The sequence below is a fragment of the Talpa occidentalis genome, unplaced genomic scaffold (genome assembly GCF_014898055.3).
Source record: "Talpa occidentalis isolate TD23 unplaced genomic scaffold, MPIMG_talOcc4v2.1 talOcc4.7, whole genome shotgun sequence".
NCBI lineage: Eukaryota > Metazoa > Chordata > Mammalia > Eulipotyphla > Talpidae > Talpa > Talpa occidentalis.
Window position 1 is genome coordinate 117,401,133 of NW_023605083.1, and position 23,301 is coordinate 117,424,433.

Here is a 23,301-nt window from a genome sequence, read left to right on the forward strand (position 1 = left end):
CATTAATGACATTTTTAAACTGTCTTGGTTCACAAAAGAACTCAAAACTCTTGACTCTGGCTCCTCTTCATATTTAATCAACTATTACACTTTTATTCTTCCTTTTGACCCTGCTATCTCATAAGTTATAGACCATCATAAGCTAAAAATTTTAAGACTTCACTGAAATTTTGTTAATTCCACAAGTTCACTCCTAAAAATAGCTAATTTGCAGCTAAATATAATGGCTAGTGATCAATTTAGGGCCACAAAGACAACAAATGACCAAAAATAACAAGCTTTAGTAAGGTAAATAGAACTCCTCAGACTCTTAAAGTGGCAAAACACTGAGTTATGGAAAGCAGGCTACTGGAGGGGGACCACAGGGACAGTTGGATCCTGATTCATGCTGACCTATAACTTAACACATGGCTTCAATAAGCCAACTTTACTTTCTACCCTTGCATGAAAAGTTAAGTATTTAGAAAAAAGATAAAATGATTCATCACCCTGGATAGCAGTGTCAACATTTTATTTCATTTCTATCTCAAGCTATTAAAGATTACCTGTGGCAGCATTCTTTTGTTGGAACTTGGTTAAATACATGTTCATTCCTTTCTTAAAGTCCTGAAAAAACACAATGGTTAAAATCCAGGAGAGTCAGACCTTAGGATTTATAGTATATTTGCATCTCAGCTTTCAAAAACGAATGTACCTAAATTAGTTGAGTGTTAGATTTACTGAAAAACACAGTCCTCTAGTGTCTACTGCCTTTTATTTAAGAATGCAAACTCTGCCTTCAACTTTGCTTTTAAGTTTTATACCACTCTCCCACCCACTACCAAACATATTTGCACATCATTTGTAAAAGAGGTCAACATAAAAAGAAGTGAAGATAAGTCAGAGTGGAATAATATCCTTCTAAGTAATTTCTAGAAAAAATATTTAGAAAATCTAGACAAAATCAGACTTTTTTTTTAAAAAAAAAACAAAACCCTATGATTTCAACATAAAAGAATGCAAAAATTTTTTAAAATATTTTTTACCTTATCCCCAATGTAGTCATGAAGCATTCGGATGACAGAGGCACCTTTGCTGTATGATATAGCATCAAATATCTCATCAACTTCAGAAGGATGGCCCACACTGACCTGGCAGACAGTGTGATTCAGGGTTATGACAGGAAGCAGACAGCCTGTAATACTGAATTACATAAAAAGCTTTCTAGGAAAATTCTTCTAACTCGTAAGATATATTTCTGCCTTTAGCTCATTCATAATTTATAATGATCATCCTTTTAAAAAAAGTATAGTAACTAATATTAAAAACTGGAATATAGAACACAATCCCCACTAGCTCTTGGGCCCAGGTTCCAGTCTTGACTCTGTCTTGATAGGAGGTAAGTCACTATGGGTCTGTTTATTAAGATGGGAGGTGAGAGAGGAGAGAAAACATTTGATTTCTTGTTTTAATGGTAATGACATATAGAATCCTGGTTAAATATGTCAAGCTAGACTAAATCTAGATCTCTGCAGGCAAAATTCATATGAATAAACTAGGATAAGCTAAGTCAAGAGAATTAAAACATAAAAACAGACAACAACAACAAAGAAAATGTTCAGAATTTTCTTTGAATAAATGGAATTATGATGTTTTCTCTTACGCATATTACCTAACATGTATGGTTGTCTCATAAAAACCATAAAAATCTACTTAGTGAATACTTATGGGCACAAATTACTTGCCTCTACAAAAATCACATTTTTATATTGCCTACCTTGAAAAGAAACAATTAGAACTTAATCTTACAGACTGGAAATAATATGCTATAAAAACAAGTGAAATCACCCATGCAATTTTCTTTTCAGTCCCAAGTATCTCTATAACAAGTTACTTATTTCAATAAAAATAAGCACAAATGCCACTGGTTGGAAAGTATGGCTCACTTCAATAGGATGGCTGTTATCTAAAGCATCAAGCTCCTGGGCACGGGTGTAATCAGCAGAAACAAACTGAGTCCAGATATCATACTCTGGGAAGCAGTGGTCTACACATAGATATTCAATCCATGATGCAAAGCCTTCATTTAACCAAAGATGAGTCCACCATTCCTAAGAAAGAAGATGAAAATATGTTAAAAAGAAAAACCTTGTCATTGTGCTAATCTGAAAAACTCATTTCTTTCACTACACGCTAAAATCTTACCAATTTTCAATTCAAAACATTTCATAAATAACTCATATCTCTGAACAAAAGAGATGCCTAAAAGAGAAGAAAAGCAGCTGGAGATATTACCATTATGCCTGAAGGGCATTTAAAAACACTGCTAAGTAAGTTTTCACTACTAGTGGCAGAAAAGGAGTAAAGAGAAGGGGGAGGAAAAAATCCTTACATGGAAAAGGGGAAGAGAGTGAATAAAATATAGGCAAGACCCTACACTGTCATATAAAATTTAGTTTTCTCTTATAACTTCTCTTGGGGGAAAAAAAAAACAAAAAAAACAAGAACAACAGAAAGCTACCAGGACCAAACAAGGAAAATTGGAAACTAATTTCAATAATGACCAGAAAAAAATCATTGCTGATTGAAAAATTAAACTTTCTAGATAAAAGAAAGGCAGTACTGCTAAAGTATGGATTACATGAAGTTAACAAAAATGTCATGGCAGTAAGTAGACCTGTAGTGAAAGTACAAAATTCTCACTTCTTAATAAGAGTAAATAGTAGACAAAGAATATAATGGATCACAGAGAAAATCAATTTAAAAAACGTTTTAGAAAGAGATTTCATTACTTAAAAGGCAGAAGTTTTACAAAATAAAACTGCATTTTCAATGCTATTGAGCACTGTTCAACTAAGGGCGAGGCTTGATTCCGGCCTTAACTAGTTAAACCAACAAGCCCAAAGAAGACTCTCAGTGACTTCACATTATCTTAGATTCACTAACAGTCATTTGCATAATAAAAATCCCCAACAAAAGGGGGAACCTGGGTGCCTTCTGAACATGCAATCCATGAAGAAGCATGATTTAATCATGAAATTATATTGTGCCTATGCAGTCAAGATCCCAGGCATCCCACCATGCTCCCCACCTTGCCCAAATAAATACCAATAATCCTATAAAGAGCCTAACTCCCTGGGCCTCCCCGGTGGCGCAGCGGGTTGAGCGCAGCTCTGTGAAGCCGTCCACAGTCTCTGCAGTGTGGGTTCGATTCCTGGCCGGCCAGGGAGATTCCCCACATGGCGCGGCAGACCTCTCCTGTCTCACCCGCTGCTCCCCTCAGCAGTGTATTTCAGTCAGTCTGCCTGTTCTGTTCCCCGCCGTGTCTCTGGTGAATCCTCTCACCCTCCCACGCATTTAGCCTGTACCCCAGCTCTTGCATAAATAAAATAAATCTTTGAAAAAAAAAAAAAAAAAAGGGCCTAACTCCCTTCAGGAAGGTGAGAAGGTACTTTAAAAGTTATCCTTCCACATCTTGATTCAAGTATTAACTCCTCAAAGTTTTTCTACTTGATCGATTAGCTGAGACAAGCCAAGAGATAAACCCCTTGGATTCAGTAATAATTTCAATCCAGTTTACATTAAAGCTGATTAAATATCTTATGGGAAGAAAGTATGAATCCAAGAAAGATGCTAAAGGACTAAGGCAATGGTGAAAAACAAGAGGGCATTTTAAAATTCTGAAACGATAAAACATTTTCAATGTTAAATGATAAATGTTATTAGTCTCAGTGTTTTGGGCACTTAGTAGTTTATACTGAGATAAGCTGGTACAAAGCTATTCTCCAACTTATCTCTAAGATATTGAATTTCAGTTAATGAAACAATGACATCCAATAACTAGAATAGCAGTAACTCAAACTTGGTAAAAAGTTTAAAAGCACATTTCCCCTACTAAAATTTATTGCTGGTAGCTTTAAAATATAGTAATAAAAAATAGTCAACTCAAAGTTGAGCATAAACAATTGTTTGATAGCAACAAACATGCTACATTAGGGGGCCTCCCTGGTGGCACAGAGGTTAATTGTCAAGCTATCTACCAGCCACTGAGGCCTGAGTTCAATCCCCCATCAGGGAGCTAATGCACATGTATAACAGACCTCTCCTGTCTCACCCGCTGCTCCCCTCAACAGTGTATTTCAGTAGATCCGCCTGTTCTGCTCCCCACTCTGTCTCTGGTGAATCCTCACCTCTTGCACCTCTGGCCGACACCCCAGTTCTTGTATGCATAAATTAAAAAAATCTTAAAAAAATTCAACGTAATCAAAGATTAGTTTGTTATTTACCAGGTTACACTTCAGTTACTTAACTACATAATAAATATGACTCACAAAAGTACAGTTAGCCTGGAATCTCACTGCATGGAATCACTCTACCTCAGAGAAACTGTTCTTTCCCCAAATTAGTGTCATTACTTTTCCCACATTTGCAGAATTCTACATCAGTTTAGGAAGCATTTTCTGCTGAATAAAGACTGTACACTTTTCAAAGTGGACGTTTTCAAATAAAGTGTTTTTATGGTTCAATTTTTTGGGGGCAGTGTTCTAGCCAAACCTGAAATAATATGTAGCCAAAATTATGTGCAGCAGGATGGAGATAAAATATATTTGAGCACTTAAAAATATTAAATACCATAGTAACAAGATTTCCAAACCATTGATGGGCGAGTTCATGTCCCACAACCAGGGCAACCCACTGGCGTGATGAGGAACAGGAGTTTTTTGGATCAATAAGCAATGCAGTCTCCCTGTATTTAAAAAAAAAAAAATTAAACAATGAAAGTATTGCAATAAAAGCAGACATGAACAAGTTGGGGAGGGAGATTCAAACAGTAAATAAGGTGGCCAAGTCAGGAGCTAGAGATGTCAAGAAAACATTTCCTCCAAGTATACAGAATAGAAAACATTCCAGGAAGAGTGAAGACTGTTCCAATAGAATTCATACAACAGAAGATCAAAGACATGATGCGAGTTTAATTATCAGTTTGTTGACAGGACAGCTGCCTGAAATTTTAGGAAAACTTTGTCTAAGGGATTAAGGATTATTATGCTAAGTATAGAGAGACAGCAGTCCTTCCATTAAGGGGGAAGATGCACTCCGCAGTCCCAAAAAAACCACTGAGCAAGCTGTCCAAAACTTAGCTCATCAAAGAAGGAAATGGAAAAAAAGTAAAAAACTTGTTTACAGATCCATTTTAAAAATTAGACAACCCACGTTTGTATATGGTGAAAAACATGTATAAAATTGGCTAGAAGATATTAAATCAGGGAAAAGTTCTTCCTCAAGCTGGGTAAATAACTATGAAACTACTGGGAGAAAGAGAAGGCACCAAAATGAGAAACTCAGCCAAAAATATATTGAAAAATATTACTAATGCCAGATGCTAACTTTAAAATCTTATACTATAAGGTAAGAGTGCCTGCCAGAGGGTGTTCATCTGCATTTCTGCAATGGGCACACAAGTGGGGGAAGGTAGGAAAATTTACTGCAGATCTCAAAGCAAAAACTACTCAGTTATAATTAGGAGTGAAGCTCTAATGAAATCAGTGATTGAAAAGATAAGGCAGGGTAATGCATCATTAACATACCTATAAGTAACAAGGCCCCAGTTCTCCATGGCACCTTCATAAAATAAATAAACATTTATTGATATATATACATACTTCTTCCTCAAAATCATAAAATCAAAAAGTTATTACAATTCAGCAATAAAATGAAATTTACTTTACCAGCTGCAAAGTCTGCAATAGCAATGAGATCAATTTTAGGTAGAGGATAAGGAACATTGAAGTAGTCCTTATAAAAAGGCAGGGTTTTAGCAGCAACCTATAAAAGTATAAACAGAAGAACCATCTGATAAATATTTTATTATAATTCATATAGAAATCCACAAAGGAATCCTGTTGCAAGCCAAAGTATCTCAAGTTACTAAAAACCCCAGGGAGCCCTACCTCCGAAGACTACCTTAGCACCAAGTTTTGTATATGTTGGTCAAACTTTAATCCACTTAAAACTTGGTATGAAAAATGTAATTACATATTTTCCCACCCACTTTCTGGATAAATTCCACTTTAATATTCTCTTAATCATTATCCTATAAAATATTAATGCAATACCAAGGCTGGTAAAATTCCAAAATCATATTAAAAATAAAAGCAAAGTAGCACAACAAATTTCAGATTAAGTTACAAATAATTGTACTAATAATTGATCAGAAATGTAAATTCCCCAACCTGGAGTTATGGACTGTTGGAACAATCCTCTTCAAGTACATTTACCTCTAACGCAAATTTTCCTTGCTCTGCTTTGCCAACAGGGGTGTAAACACGGACACACACACCATCTTTTGACCTTGTTTCTACAAAGTCATATTCACCCACAACAAATGCCACCAGATACGTAGACATGACAGGTGTGCGGGCAAACTTCACTTCCACTACATTTTCATCATCAGGGTATGGTTTCCGATCAATTACATTCTTTAAAAAAAAAAAAGGAGATGTACACAGATTTATATAAACACTTTAAACAACAGCCCCAAACCACTGCCTCTCCCAGCACTGCTAACTTCTCTGTCCCAGTTCATTTATTACTCTTTTGCTGTCAACAGCTTTCCAAATAAGAAGGAAAGTGACCCAATAAAGCTTTTACAACAAGAAGTTGGAAGCTAAGGTGTTAAAACTACCAAGGATTTGTGAGCAAAAAGAAGAAACTTTTCCTAATTACCTATTAATATTCCAGATACCAGGATGTTTTAATTAAGACCCTGACATTTTTCAAGTGAAATGAAGGTGGGAGACAACAATTATTAAACTAGTTATAAAAATTAAATGTGGACCTCCCCTGGTGGCGCAGCGGTTGAGCGCTGGGCTGCGAGGCTGTCTGCAGCTCTGCAGCGCTGGTTCGTTCCCCAGCCACCGGCAAGGGTCCCACAAAAAAAAAAAAAAAAAAAAAAATTAAATGTAATTGTGGGGGCCTCCCTGGTGGCGCAAAGGTTTGAACACAGCACTGTGAAGCTATCACAGCCTCTGCAACACGAGTCTGATCCCCAGCCAGCAAGGGAGCTACCCATATGGCACAGCAGGCTTCTGTTTTGCCCGCTGCTCCCCTCAGAAGTGTATTCAGTCAGTCTACCTGTTCTGTTCCCCACTCTGTCTCTGGTGAATCCTCTCATGGCCCCTGCACCTCTGGTCTGTACTCCAGTTCTTGTATGCATAAATAAATAAATCTTCTTTAAAAAATGTAATTGTGGAATCTGACATTTCACAGGGTAAAAATTTCTAGATTTAGAGCATTCTCTCTACCAAGGTAGGCTCTGAGAAAATTAGTGAAGAAATGTCCACTTTATCTGTGGAGTCCCTAATTTTCTTCAGATGTCCCCCCTCTTTTTCCTATTCATGTTCAGTTTCCTCAAGACCTCTTTGTTTTTTCTTCCAAGAAGACTTATTTGTGAGTAGGCCTGAATTTATTCACACTAAGTTGTAAACGAGTATTTCAGTTTAATATATTAACCTCCTCTCTTAAGAATATTCGAGGGCCTCCCTGGTGGCGCAAGGGGTTAACCACCGCACTATGAAGCAATCCACAGCCTTTGCAGCATGAGTTCGATCCCTGGCCAGCCAGGAAGCAACCCGCATGGCGAAGCAGACCACTCCTGTCTCGCCCGCTGCTACCCTCAGCAGTGTATTTCAGTCAATCTACCTGTTCTACTCCCATTCTGTCTCTGGTGAATCCTCTCACCCTCCCGCATCTCTGGCCTGTACCCAGCTCTTGTATAATTAAATAAATAAATAAATAAATAAATAAATAAATAGATAGATAGAATATTCGAGAGGAGAGTGGCATTCTGTATATGGAATTCTCTCCATCAATAAAGGAGGCGAAACCCAGTTATTTTTCAGGTGCAACAGGCTTTCCCAAGTTCCTCAGACTGATTAAAGACTACAGACTACATCTTAAACTAGGCAGTCCTCGAAGAGTGAATATTTATAGATGAGATCAATGCCATCCATAAAAGAGAGTACATTCCAAGAATATCATCAGTCAAAAACCTAAATACACTACATTATATGGCTATAACTTTTGGTATTTGAGAGCGGAGTCAGATTTTTGTCTTGTAGATAGTATTAAACAAATTCATTATTTATTCAGATTTCTGAATTTAAAGAAATAGATAATCTTGTTAATCCAGTTTTCAAGGAATTCTCCATTGGTAGGGTGGAGTGGAATGTGTTGGGGTGACTTTCCAAATAAGGCAATTAAAAAAAGAGGGCTTACTGGAAATAAAGAAAGCTAACATTTGTGTCCCTACTATGTATCAGGTCTGTGCTAGGTGGTTTCATGCTAACCCATCTTATCAACACGTTAAATATGCTAAAAGTTTATTCAAAAGTTAACTATACTTACAAACACATACATACCATGTTTGATAAAGCTACTCTGTCTTTAGGAACAACCAATGAGATATCAAATGTTGCTTTGATAGCAGGCTCATCCCAGCAAGGAAAAGCCCTCCGGGCATCAGTAGCCTTAAGAAAAGAGTATGAAATATAAGTATTTCATGAAGTAACCATCACCTCCTTCTTTCATTCTATTGTTCATTCATTGGTTCAAATATCTGCTTTCTACTCAGTGCCAGGCAATAAGGAAGGCACTAACTACAAAGAACAGCCAATACAGGCTATCACTGCCACATCAGCAATTATTCAGGAACTAGGTCTGCTACAAATCTTAATGACTTATAGTATTAGAATAATTGAGAGATATTTTTATTTTTAATAGAACATTTCAACTTTAATGCAAATGGCCTCATCAATTATTTTCATACAATATTGAGCAATAGTACACTATAGGGATTCAGAGCTGGGAAAACCAGACGAAAAAGCCTCCCTGGCTTTTATTTTCTAAATAAAAAAAATCTTCAGATTTTTATTTGGAATGGCAGCTACAGGAAAAAAGACAGATGATCTACGGTTCCCAACAGGTATCTGTTTAATGGCATTTCCATCTACTACAGATAAAACTGTTACTACTTGAACTACCTCTATTTTTTCCTTAAAAATAAAAAAGAATGAACTTTTTAAAGCAAAATAAAATTTAGTGGTTCAACAGATTATCAGCTATAAAAGAAACTTTAACATAACAAAATATAAAGTAAACCAGTGACAGGATTCTGTATCACAAAAAGCAGCCAAAAAAAAAAAAAGAGAAAGAAATGTAGAAGTATGTACTTCTAAAACCAAAAAGTGTTCTTTAAGGAATATGTTAGATAGCTGATTGCAATCTCAAATAAATTAATAGAAATTCTATTAAAATATAAATAAGACATCTGAAAAGTATAAGGAAAGAAATGGTACCACAGAAAATTTTAAATTAGGAACAGTATCAGTAGAGAAATAAATTTATACTAAAGGAAATTAAATGAATGACAGACAACAAGACCTAAAAGGTTTCTAAAATATTCAAAGTAAAAGTGATTAAAAAACAATAAAAGGTACATTTGGGGGATAGAGACAAGCGCTAAACCTATTATTAACTGATGTTCCTGAAGAAGGAATCAGAACAGAAACCACAATAAAGATGTAAAAGAAGAAAATCTTGTTCCACTAAAGAAAGATCTGAATCTGACCATCAATATGATCCACCACTTTTCTTGTGAAAGCTAATGAAAAGTGAACACCTGGCGAAAATTTTTAATTTTTAGAGGCAAGGTGATAATTTAACAAACAACAAAGAAAACAAAGCAAAACAAAACATGTTACCCTACACAGGGAAAATCTATGATTTCTTCCCTTGACCAAATGAGTTATGGGAGACTCTGGTAAATATTTATACCTTTGAAATATTTATAATATTTATAACTTTGAAAGAGAAAGTTGTAAGTCAACTGTACTACTCTTATAGTTGAACACGTTGGGCTTGTTACCCATTGCAGGAAGGGAGAAGTCATACAAAGAATGTAAGAAAGAATCTATCAAATGATTTGGTAACTTGTTGGGTGATTTGGGAAAGGGTCTAAGGAAGAGGGGATTCACTTTAAATTGGGTGCTGTCAGAAAGCAGAGGCAATTCTATGAGTGGTTATCTCAATAAAGCTTATCTAGCGAGGGGAGGTTAGGGCATTGTAATTGGGAGGAAGTAGTAATTACTCATTCTAACCAAGAGGGAGATGTTTGTTATATCATGGGTAGCACAGTGCCCTTGTTATTATCTATGCTTGATGAAATTACAATGATACTGCCTTTTTTGTCTATCATGGTCTCAATTGCCCTGTATGAGGCTGTTATTTATGATATTGCTGGTGTCCAACAGTGTAACACAGACTGTGAATGCCAGGAAAGCTTCTGGATGTCAGGGGCTATTCCTTTTTCTTTTTTTCCAACAAAAAATCAATTATATACTCAGTAAGACTGGTCATGAATCAAGGTAAATGAATGGTTTTTAGACAAGTAAAGGCTCAGGAAATATACCACCTGCACACCCTACCTTAACATACTCCTGTCAATGATTCCAGATTAAGTATTCAAAAATCAGTCTAAATAGCTGCAGCAAATAATGTTTTAAAATGGAAAGCAACATAAAATTCTTCAAAGAGAAGATATACCAGGTAACACAAACTGTAAACTGGATCCAAAATTTTAGATGTAGAAAACAAACAATACAGATATAGCCACAGAAATATAAAAATAGATGCTATCAACTGTTTCATTATCCATAATGAAATTTACAGGAATAAATTTAATTAGATGTAACACTTAAAAGTACCACTAGCAGATTTAAAACAAACTATATAACTTACAAATATTTGATAAATAGAAATCAATGAAAGCACAGAAATATAAGATAACAGACATGTCAAAGAACCAAAGATCTGGTATATAACAGCATTACTAATTTAGTAGGAAAAACCATAGTTGTCAAATACTAAAAGGATAATTTTGATTAGGAAAGTGAAAAAGATACACTGTATTAAAGCAATTCAGGTAACTGGAAGTTGTTACCTGTGTTGTACACACACGCAGTACAGTAACACAGTTAACAAACTGCATATACTTATATACCTATAGCTACATAAACATAACTGCAGATAATCATTCCCCAGTCCAAACGCCCAGTTCCCTCCTTCCTATAATGGAGATAACTGGTTGACTATAAAATATGAATTCTAAAAATCATGAATTTAATTATAGCAAAGGTACCTAACTGCAAAAAATCATGCAAATAATAGAATGTGTCCCTTTTCAAAATGTCTAATTTAAGGTCATAATATTTCAGAAAGAAAGAACGCATACCTCAAACTGTGTGACAGCAGCATAGCGCACCTCTCCAGAAGGGGTAGTATATTTACTTCTATAGAAACCTTTCATCTTGTCATTCAGCTCGCCAACAAAATCTATCTTTAAGGTTCCTGTCCCTATGATTTAAAGACAAATGAAAATCACTTTTATGACCATGTTTAATACAAGTTATCAAAAACATGTCCTTAAGACACTAATTCAATTGGTTATTTACAATGTTCAAATCATTCCTTCCTTCCCCAAATACTCCTGGGGCAATGGAGAGAATACAGTATTTACTAAAGTAAATAGCAGGGCCTCCCCGGTGGCGCAGCGGTTGAGCGCTGGGTTGCGAAGCTGCCCGCGGCCTCTGCGGCGCCGGCTCGATCCCCGGCTGCTCCCCGGCCACTGGAGGAGGGTCCCACATGGCGCGCAGACCTCTCCTGCCGCCCGCTGCTCCCCTCAGCAGTGTACTTCGGTCCTTCTGCCTGTTCTGCTCCCCGCTCTGATGAATTCTCTCACCCTCCCGTGCTTCTGACTGTACCCAGTGCATGTATAAACAAAACAAACAAACAAATAAATAAATAAATAAAACATGCCAAAAAAAAAAAATAAAGTAAATAGCAGACTAATTTAATCCTAAAGTTAACCTTAGAGTCATTTTTAGGATGAAAGCTTAGAAAGTTCTTTAATTTAAATTTTTTTTTTTAAAAAAAGATTTTTTTTATTTATTTATTTATTTATTTATTTATTTATTTATTTATTTATTTATACAAGCACTGGGTACAGTCAGAAGCGCGGGAGGGTGAGAGAATTCACCAGAGCCAGAGCGGGGAGCAGAGCAGGCAGAAGGACCCAAGTACACTGCTGAGGGGAGCAGCGGGCGGCAGGAGAGTCTGCGCGCCATATGGGACCCTCCTCCAGATGCCGGGGAGCAGCCGGGGATTGAACCGGCACTGCAAAGGCTGCGGGCAGCCTCGCAACCCAGCGCTCAACCGCTGCGCCACCAGGGAGGCCCTAATTTAAATTTTTTAAGATTATTTATTTATGCATACAATAACTGGGGTGTAGGCCAGAGGGGCAGGGGTGAGAGGATTCACCAGAGACAGAGTGGGGAGAAGAGCTGGCAGATATACTGAAATACACTGCTGAGGGGAGCAGCAGGGGAGACAGGAGAGGCCTGCTGTGCCATGTGGGTCAGCTCCCTGGCCACCAGGGATAGAACTCAGGGCCCAGCAATGATAGCGCTGAGACTTAACCCTTATGCCACCAAGGACGCCCCAAGTTTTTAAATTTTATTAATTTAGTTTCAAATTACCAATACATGAAGATAAAAACAAGAAAAGTTATAAACATTTATTATTAAATGTATGATAGGCTATTGTACCTGGTGCTTTAAAATATTTATGAACTTGAAAGTAGGTATTATCTCCAGTTTTTCAGATGAGGAAACTGAGGATGAAAAGTTAAATAATTTGCCTAGGGCCTCCCCTGGTGGCGCAGCAGTTGAGCGCCGGGCAGTGAAGCTGCCTACAGCCTCTGCAGCGCTGGTTCAATCCCCGGTCGCCAGCGAGGGTCCCACACGGCACACAGACCTCTCCTGCCGCCCGCTGCTCCCCTCAGCAGTGTATTTCGTCAGTCTGCCTGTTCTGTTCCCTGCTCTGGCTCTGGTGAATTCTCTCACCCTTCGCGCTTCTGACTTTACCCAGTGCTTGTATAAATAAATAAATCTTAAAAAAAATAAATAATTTGCCTAAGGTCACACACAGTAAATACCAAGAATGGGATAAAAATTCAGGACTGGTCAGTATAAAATTCATGCTCTCTGACAATCAGGTTGTGTAAATTGGTCCTTTTAGATGACTTCATGCACAGAAACAGAAATACAGCTAATTACTCTATCATTAAGATAAAATACCAGCTGTTCAATCCAAACAGAACATTGATTCCATGCTTTTGTGAGGAACTAGAGAGAAGATCAATGATTTGATAAGTGAAAAAGGCACAAAACAAATTATAATCACCCCAATCATTTGCAAGCTGATACTGTGAAAGAAATAGGTTTTTTTTTAAAGATTTATTTATTTATACAAACACTGGGGTACAGGCCAGAGGCACCAGAGGGTGAGAGAATGCACCAGAGACAGAGTAGGAAGCAGAACAGGCAGAAGGACCAAAATACACTGCTGAGGGGAGCAGGGGGCGAGACAGGAGAGGTCTGCCACGCCACGTGGAAATCTCCCCGGCCGGCCAGGAATCAAACTGGCGGTGCAAAGGCTGCAGACAGCTTCACAAGCGCTGCACTCAACCTGCTGCACCACCAGGGAGGCGTAGAGATACATTTTATTAATAATTACTAGGTGCACATAAAAATGCAATCTGAATATATATTCCTCTGTTGTATAAAAGCAAAACCAATTTAGACAAATAGGAGTTTTGGGGTACAAATACTTCCGTAACAGAAAAAAAGTTTATAAGTATTATTTACTAAATCTACTACACTCAACTAAAAATCAGATGCACTATAAAAGAGTAACCTCATTCTAAATTTTACAAGTCAAGCAAGAAAAATGTTGGCTTTGTAGCTGATATTTTGAAAGTGCCTATTTGTAAAAGGATCTTAAGCCTGGGAGTCTAATAAATCAAACATAAGGCATGACTACAAAGTAGTTTGCCAATCATTTCAAAACTTTCATATCCTAATGCTTTAAACTGTCATTCTGGGATATTGTAATGATGACACCAACATTGTTCAAAATGTTCTTGATTCTGTCTCTTTCTCTGATACATCCTTCTGGATGTTCTGTAGTCAAATCTTCAGCTTCCAAAATTGAATTTGCCTTTTCAAAGGTCCAAAAGTCATGAAAAGGTCAACTCTACAGAAACATGAATGATAAAAGCTGTTTCTAGACAAAACATTAAGTGCATCTATGAAGTAATTAAACTGATTTCCTTATGTGCCTCAAAATGGTTCTGAAAATAATTTCAAATGAAAATTTCAGATCCCTGCAGCAAAGTCATCACTAAAGAATGTGTCACATTCTTAAAGTAATTGTGTTGGGAAAAAATTAAAACAATTCAGCTGAAGTTCAACTAAACAGACATCTGTGATTTGTATTTTTAAACAATCAGAAATTCTCTCTGGAAAACACTTGATAAAGAGTATTATAGCTTACTGGAATAGTGAACACAAATAAATAAAACAATCTGAAAGAATTCTAAATAATTAAGAATAAATAATGTAAAATTTCTATTTTTTTAAAGATTAATTTATTTATGCATACAGGAACTGGGGTACAGGCCAGTGGTGTGGGGGGTGAGAGGATTCACCGGAGACAGAGTGGGGAGCAGAACGGGCAGACTGACTGAAATACACTGCTGAAGGGAGCAGCAGGTGAGACAGGAGAGGTCTGTGGCCCCATATGGGTAGCTCCCTGGCCGGGGATCGAACTCGTGCCACGCTGTAGCGGCTGCAGGCAGTTTCACAAAACCCCTTGCACCACTAGGGAGGCCCAAAAATTTCTATTTTCTTTAGTAATTCACTGTTGTTTTTTTTTTTTTAAAGCAGATGTATTCACATTAATAAAGTTTATAAGAAATACCTAATGAATTATAAAAACCTACTACCTTTCAAGAGAATTGGATCATGTAATTTTATGTCACAATTCTGTAAGTGGAACTGGCCAGTCTGTTTTCACTAAGTCAACTGTTAAGATGTCTTTTATATAACTTATATTCCATGGAAAATCTACTTTTGACTTTTCCTACTTGAGTAAAGACAGATTTAAAACTCTTAACTAAATAAGAAAGGCTGCTTATACTTTTAACTTGGTTTTAAATCTCCAAGGCCATCAAACCATAAGAAGATATTGACAATGACCACATCCAAAAAGTGGCACACTAAATAAAATACAAAGTACTAGGAAAGGCTATTACCTGAAATTCAAACAAAACACAAGTTAAAACTTTTTTCTTTAACTCATTAATAAATGTATTGACTAGTGTTAATTACCCTATATTAATTACAAAGTATTTACTATTAATATAGAATTTTAGAGCAAGAAGAGGAAAAAAAGAATTTAATGATAAATTTCATTTATCAAATTTATATGACACTGTAGAATTGATTGGGAGACTAATTTTATATCTATTTGCACACACCATTTATACTGCTTCCTCAAGTTAGATACCTTATTTCAATATCTAATATAAGCAGTATTTTCTGTCAGGGGTGGTAAATCTTTTCAAACATGCAATATACTCATTTATAAATTAAACAACTGAAAAACTGGGGCTGCCACTAAAAATCTTACTTGTTTAAAACTTAGGACAGTGGGAATCCCTGGTGGTACAGCGTTAAAGTCTTAGCACTATCAAGCTATGGCCAGGCCCTGCGGCCTGCATTTGACCAATAAGAACATAGTTGAGGCCTCCCTGGTGGTGTAGAAGTTAAGTCTCAGCCCTATCATGCTGTCACTGCTGTGGCCTGAGCTATCACTGCTGCAGCCTGAGTTCGATCCCCAGCCAGGGAGCTGACCCACATGGCACAGCAGACCTCTCCTGTCTTGCCCGCTTCCCCCCTCAGCAGTGTATTTCAGTACATCCGCCTATTCTGCTCCCCACTCTGTCTCTGGTGAATCCTCTCACCCGACACCTCTGGCCTACACTCCAGTTCCTGTATGCTTAAATAAATGAAAATAGATCATTAAAAAAAAAAAAAAATCCTTAGGAGAGTATAATTGTAAAATCTGAAGATCTTGAATACTTTAATAAAAAACTTAAAGAGGGCCTCTTCGGTGGTGCAGTGGGTTGAGTGCAGTGCTGTGAGGCTGTCTGCAGCCTCTGCAGCACCGGTTCGATTCCTGGCAAGCCAGGGAGATTCCCACATGGCGTGGCAGACCTCTCCTGTCGTGCCCACTGCTCCCCTCACAGTAGTGTATTTCAGTCTGCCTGTCCTGCTCCCCGCTCTGTCTCTGGTGAATCCTCTCACCCCCCACACTTCTGGCCTGTACCCCAGTTCTTGTATGTGTAAATAAACAAATCTTTAAAAAATAAATAAAATGTACACATATATATATACACAGAATATTTCTGGAAGAATTCACCAGAAAATGGAAGTGGAAAGCGTCAAAGAGAGGGAATCTCAATTTTCACATTATATTCTTTTGTATCTTTTAATACATGTTCATGGCAAAAACATTAATTTTTTTTAGTAATTGCACATAAAATCCTAGCTAGAAAAAAGGCCAAATGAAAGCGCTCTAAGAGCATCAAAATAAAAGACAAAGCCCCAATTTAATTTTTTCTAAAAACTGTATTAAAGTAATATGTTCTCAGTAAAAACAGTATGGTAATGACATAAAGGTATAAATAAGAATAAAAACATCAATTATGTTAACACGCAGACATATCATTTTGTTTATACCATTTTAGAGATATGATTCATCACTCTATATATGTAATTTTGTATTCATCACTCTATATGTAATTTTGTATTCTGCTTTTCAATTTTACATTATAATAAGCATTAAGGTATTATTAAGAATTCACAGATATCATTTTTAATTGATATATATATTCCACCACACAAATAGCTATGTCATAATTAGTTTAATTATTCCTTCAGTGTTGCACAAATATAGTCATTGTAAATTTTTGCCACCTAAAGTAAAGTCTCAATAGACATTTCTAGGCTTAATGCATTCCCTGTATTTATGATTCTTCTATAGGACATATTCCTGGTCAAAAGACAGAAACATGAGGAGGTTCTTGATACATACTGTCAGACTGTTTCCCAAATAAATTACATGTATTTACATTTCCACCAGTAATATCAAGGTATGCCCACCATCAAGAATCTTTTTTTTAACTTTAGCTTACATGACAATCAAAAACTGATATTATCAGTAACTGCTAGTTCAATATTTCTCATCACTAGGCGACAGATTATCTTTTCCCATGTTGATCAGTCATTTGCATTCTCTTTCATACAAATTATTTGATGCTTTTTTGCATGCTCACTTATCAAAATCTTACCACTTGATTTGTGTAGTTTCTCCATCATATAATACTCAGAAAGTCTTCTATTTTCTTTATGCTTTTATACCTAATAATAGTAACATAATAACAACTCTTTCCCTCTACACATCATTAGCAGTATTTATCTATCTAGTCTCTGGTTAGACAACAAAATCATCTCTGGGACATTATTTCAGACATTAGGATTCAATTAGTAGAAGACAGAGCTAGGTAATTATATTTCTTGAAAGTTGAAACTGGAACAATGCATTACGTTCTTGGGTAGAACAATCAACTGTTTCTGGTCAGGTTTTCCCCCCTCTGGTGGCCCAAACCTTGCAATGAACCTAACTTGTTTAAACCTGTGTCTTAATAATCTGCTTTAAACAATGAGGGGGCAAATGGCATATAATAAGTTTTTTTGGAAGAAGTAAGATGTCACTATCATCGTGGGATTTTACAAAAGCCACATCTTACCTGTTTGGAGAGTACTAGGAAAAGACAAGGTGACTTTTTCATCTTCATTCTGATAGTTAAATCCTGTAGCATGTATTTCTGGAATGGAAAAATAACATTACTTCACAAATCTGACTGGGTTTTCAAGACCATTCAGATTGCAGCAATTAACATATTCAAGAATAAAATCTTTACTAAGACTAAATATTCTTAATTTAGTAAATTAAGTTACTATAAACAAGAGTGCTACTTCAAACAAACCTATTTTAGGCTACATCACCTAAGTTAAATATACTCCCTTAAGACAATTACACATCCTATATCAATTCACAAAACTTTATTACATAAAGGGATATAGGATTACTATAACCGTGAAAACATTTTCTACCAGATTCTGAGACATGCTTCATTCTCATCTTTGTGACTCTGAAGTTGCTTTCTAGGTAGCAGTCTTATTCAAGAACATTTGAAAGACTAAGTAAATTGACAAGATTCCATTTTAAAGATCTATCAGTGGAAGTTCTGTTCCCCCACTCAAACACAGAAACAATGTCTACTAAGATATAAATCATACTTTCAGTAAAACTCTTGTCATAACATTTTAAAGAAATAAAGGTGAAACAGGTGTGTGGATTAAGTTACGTTTTAGACCAATCTAGCAAGAGATGAGATTGCTTACTTGACTGATACTTTAGAATGTGTAGTTGACACTTTAGGGAAAGAACTAAGTAGTTCAACTTCCAACCACATCACATCACCATCCCCAATGAAAAGTTGGATCAGTCAAAGAGGCAGCCTTAATGAGCACATGAAAAGATACTCAGCATTATTAATCACGAGGGAAATGCAAATCAAAACCACAATGAGAATACATCACACCCACCAGGATGACTATAATCAAAAAGACAAATGATAATAATAAGTGAGGATACAGAAAAACTGGAATCCTCATACTTTGCTGGTAGGAATGTAAAATGGTACAGCTGCTTTGGAAAACAGCATGGCAATTTCTCGAAAAGGTTATATTTAGAGAGTTACCATATGACCCAGCAATTTCATGTCTAGGTATATATTCAAGAGAATATGAAAGCATATGTCCACACAAAAACTTATACCCAAGTATTCATCGTAGCATCATTCAAAATAGCCAAAAGTGAAAACAAACCAAATGTTCATGAATAAAGCAATAAAATGTGGTATATAATGGAATATTATTTGACAACAAAAAGAAATGACTTGGTGATATATACTACTATGTGGATAAACCTTGAAAACATTACGCTAAATGAAAGAAACCAGACACAAAAGACCACATGTTTTATGTGAAATGTCCAGATAGGCAATCTACAGAGACTTAAAGTCTACCAGTGGAAATGGAGGGTAAATGCTCATAGGGTACTTTCTTTTGTGGGTAATGAAAATGATCTACAATTTATTCTGCTGGTAGGTGCACAACTCTGTGAATATACTAAAAATCACTGAACTATATACTTTGAATGGATTGTATCATATGTGAACTATATCTCAATAAAACTGTTAAGAGAAGGGGATAACTTTATAAGTCACAGGCTTAAGTCTGATATGGGTAACAGTGATTCAGATTAAATAACATTTCATTGAGCCAGGCAAGATGCCCACAATTCATTCTTTTTTTAAAGAGTCATCCGAAGGTTGAATTTCTAATGTTTCTAACATTGTTATGGTTCAAATGAGTTGTTTGTTTGTTTACATTTTAAAAGAGCAGTCTTATTAGGAAAAGGAGAAAGAAAAAGAGGGATACCTGCATAGTCCCAGGCAGGCAGGAGAGCTGCCAAATAAGTCTCTACAAAGCCAAGATCTTTACAAACCAAGTAAGAACTTCATATTTTAAAAGGACTTTAATCAATTATTCCTCATTATATAGATGAAGAAAATGAGGTCTATAACATTAATGATTCACTTAAGGTCACAAAGTTGAACTAGAGCTCAGTTCCCTTCCTATTCCTATTGCCAAAATTCTTTCTACCATCATAAGCTAGCTCCTAAATTTGAACAGAAACTTAAGACTTGGTTTATATGCATTATTGATAAACTCTCCATTGAAACAATGACTTTTGCTGGCAAAAACTTGATATTTTCTCTAACTTTAGTCTCAAGAAAAACAGATGGTTAGGAAGCCAAGAATCACCTCAATGCTTAAGAATGTACCTTCCTGACTGAGATATAAAAGGGCACTGTGGTAGCCCTAAGGTACTACGATCAAAGAACAACTCCATTAAAGCATATTAAAGAACTTGTTTTTACAAATGCACAAAAAAATTAATCTGGTAAGAAATAAAGATAAAAATACAAAAGAAAAGCAGTTTTTAAATAGAAACAATCATGTATTATATTGCTAGACTTCATTGCACAGCATATGCTTCCAAATGCACCTATCAACCATATTACATATGTACAAAAAAGAATAAAATTCCTACAAAACTATTTCTTTTTTTTTTTTAAAGAGATCCTGCCATTTTTTAAAAAAGATTTATTTTTTATTTATACAATAGCTGGGGTACAGGCCAGAGGCATGGGAGGGTGAGAGGATTCACCAGAGACAGAGCAGGGTGCAGGATAGGCAGATGACTGAAGACACTGCTGAGGGGAGCAGCGAGTGAGACAGGAGAGGTCTGCCACACTATGTGGGAATCTCCCTGGCCGGTCGGGAATCGAACCGACACTGCAGAGGCTGTGGACAGCTTCACAGCGCTGTGCTCAACCTGCTGCGCCACCGGGGAGGCCCTCTATTTCTTAGAAAAAATAACCACTGTTTGAACTCTTAAAAAAGTCTCTTCCACTAGAGGTAATGATTCCAAGTACTGTATAGTGAACAACATACTACTTGGTAAACATATATTAAAACAACCTTGGTGAACTGCAGTTTTGGATATTCTGTAAACACTACCATTTAACCAATGGCTCAAGTCAAAAATATAAAATAATCCTACTCCCTCCACATCTGGCTATCTCTCCTATCATATATCCAATAAGCAAATTTAAAAGCCTATACCTTTAATCCCAGACTACGCAATGACTCTATTACTACAACCCCAATCCAATATACCATTATTTCTATACTAGATCACTACAATTGCCTCTTAACTGGTCTGTTTCCACTCATTGTCTATTCTTCACAAGTAGCCAGAATAATCAGTGAGATCAAAATTCTAATGGAGTTGCAAGTATTTTGAATGAAAAATTAAGTCCGCTTGAGGAAAAAATAAACATTAATCATAAGAGAAAAGAACTGATCAGATTTCATCAAGATTTAACACTTGTGATTATCAAAAGACACTATTAAGAAGTAAGGGGCCTTTTCTTTTCTTTTTTTTTTTTAAATAATAAATTTTATTGTTATATTCCCCATACAATTGCAGCCCCCCCATTCTGACCCCAATCCCTCCCCTCCCACCCCCGCCCCCTAAAAGTGTCTTTGGTTCATAGTTTTTTGTTGATTTTGATTTTCACTTTCTTATAGTTATTCATTTTCCTGGTCCCTTATTTAAGTTTTCTAGATTCCTGTTATGAGTGAGACCATCCGGTATTTTTCTTTTTCTTTTTGGCTTATTTCGCTGAGCATGATCCCTTCCAGTGCCATCCATGTTGCTGCAAATTGCATGTGTTTATCTTTTTTGAATGCTGAGTAATATTCCATGGTATATATGTACCACATCTTCTTGATCCAGTCATCTATTTTTGGGCATTTGGGTTGTTTCCAAAGCTTAGCTATTGTAAACAGTGCTGCTGTAAACATAGGGGTGCAGGTGTTCTTTGGAATTGATGTTTCTGTGTCTTTTGGGTAAATACCTAGGAGTGGAATTGCTGGATCATATGGAAGTTCTATGTTTAGTAGGTCCAGAAATCTCCACACAGCTTTCCATAGTGGTTGGACCAGTTTGCACTCCCACCAACAGTGCAGAAGAGTTCCTTTCTCTCCACACAGTGAGGGGCCTTTTCTAACCCCGTTGGGCTTAAGTGTTAAGTTTCAGGGCTATCACTACCACAGCCTGAGTTCAACCCAACCCCCAGCCAGGGAGCTGACCTACATAGTGCAGTAGACCTCTCCTGTCTCACCTGCTGTTCCCCTCAGCAGTGTATTTCAGTAGATCCGCCTGTTCTGGTCCTCACTCTGTCTCTGTGAATCCTCTCAACAGCCCCTTCCCACACCTCTAGCCTTCACCCCAGTTCTATGAAAAAATAAATTTTTTAAAAAAGAAAAAGAAAATATATGAATAGCTTGGAAGCAAATGAGAAAGTGTTCAACATCTTTAGTCATCAGAGAAATGCAAATCAAAACCACACTGACAAACCAAGTCAGAATCACTAGAATGGCTAAATCTAAAAAGACTAAGAACAAAAATGTCATTGAGGATGTGGAGCAATAATTATTCTACAACTCATATGATGTTGATGCCTCTTGTTATTCCCTAAGATTGCAAACATTCTTCATTTCTGTAACTGGAAAGTTCTTTCTCCAGATATCTACACATTTCTTGTCATTCAGGTGTCTGTCCAAGTCACTTTAGAAATCTGTTCATTACCTCAAGGAACAATTCTCACTCTGTCATCTTACTGTGATTTCTGAACACTACTTTACATTATACATTTGTTACTGGTATCTTTCTGAATGAATACACATAATACCTGGGGTGTTTGTTCTGTCTACCACTCTACTTCCAATACTAGAACAGTTTCTGGCACATAATATATTCAGTAAAGAGAAGCAGAATGAATGAATCACTTCAAAAATCAATAGAATGCCTAATTATGTTATGGAGATCATCAATACTACACATACAAAATCTGTTACTGAAAAACCACCTTTATTAATGCTATAAGAACATAGTATTAGGGCTAGATTTCTAACATATAATATATCAAGTCAAATAGGGATCTATCTCAAATATCCTTGAAGTTAACATTTGCTTTGGAACTGTAATATTGTTCAAAGGGTGAAAAGTCATCAATATTTTTTAAAATATATATCTATAGATGTACACACACACATACATATGTCTGTAAATGTGCAGAACATTGAGGAAGTATACCAAACTGATCACTTTATTTCTAAATTAATGTTTTATATTAATTCAGTATGAATATATGAAAAGTTTGTATTAACATATATTAATTTTAAAGTTTTATTTATTTATGCATACAAGTGTATGTAGGCCAGAGGTGCAGGGAGGTGAGAGGATTCACCAGAGACAGAGTGGGGAGCAGAACAGGCAGTTCGACTGAAATACACTGCAGAGGGGAGCAACGGGCAAGACAGGAGAGGTCTGTGGCACCATATGGGTCAGCTCCCTAGCTCGTGATCAAACTCGTCCTGAAGTGGCTGCTGACAGCTTCATAGTGCTGAGACTTAATCCTCTGTGCTACCAGGGAGGCCCAACACATATTTTAAATATACATGTATATTAAGTATTGTAAGTAGACACTTTACTATACTGTTATAAACAATAAGATTAAACTTTACCAAACTTAGCCTTGACCAAAAAACTTAAAAATATTTTAAATTGGAGAATAGGAGAGAATCTTAAAATCAGGCA

The 23,301-nt window shown here is 36.4% G+C and overlaps 1 protein-coding gene across 4 annotated transcripts in view; it reads right to left on the reverse strand.

The window, feature by feature from the left end:
* The window catches only part of NPEPPS (aminopeptidase puromycin sensitive), an 81,818-nt gene that overhangs the window by 25,154 nt on the left and 33,363 nt on the right, over window positions 1-23,301 (reverse strand). For 3 of the 4 annotated variants that reach the window (XM_037495189.2, XM_037495187.2, XM_037495186.2), the window contains 10 exons: window positions 17,750-17,827; window positions 11,270-11,391; window positions 8,400-8,507; window positions 6,258-6,458; window positions 5,709-5,805; window positions 5,568-5,601; window positions 4,612-4,726; window positions 1,926-2,090; window positions 1,026-1,130; window positions 546-606 (listed from right to left, as the gene is read on the reverse strand). In XM_037495189.2, the coding sequence (XP_037351086.1) occupies window positions 546-606; window positions 1,026-1,130; window positions 1,926-2,090; window positions 4,612-4,726; window positions 5,568-5,601; window positions 5,709-5,805; window positions 6,258-6,458; window positions 8,400-8,507; window positions 11,270-11,391; window positions 17,750-17,827 (1,086 nt within the window). Of the gene's footprint in view, window positions 1-545; window positions 607-1,025; window positions 1,131-1,925; window positions 2,091-4,611; window positions 4,727-5,567; window positions 5,602-5,708; window positions 5,806-6,257; window positions 6,459-8,399; window positions 8,508-11,269; window positions 11,392-17,749; window positions 17,828-18,407; window positions 18,455-23,301 lie in introns of those variants that run through there. The other variant, XM_037495188.2, reaches the window with a different exon arrangement.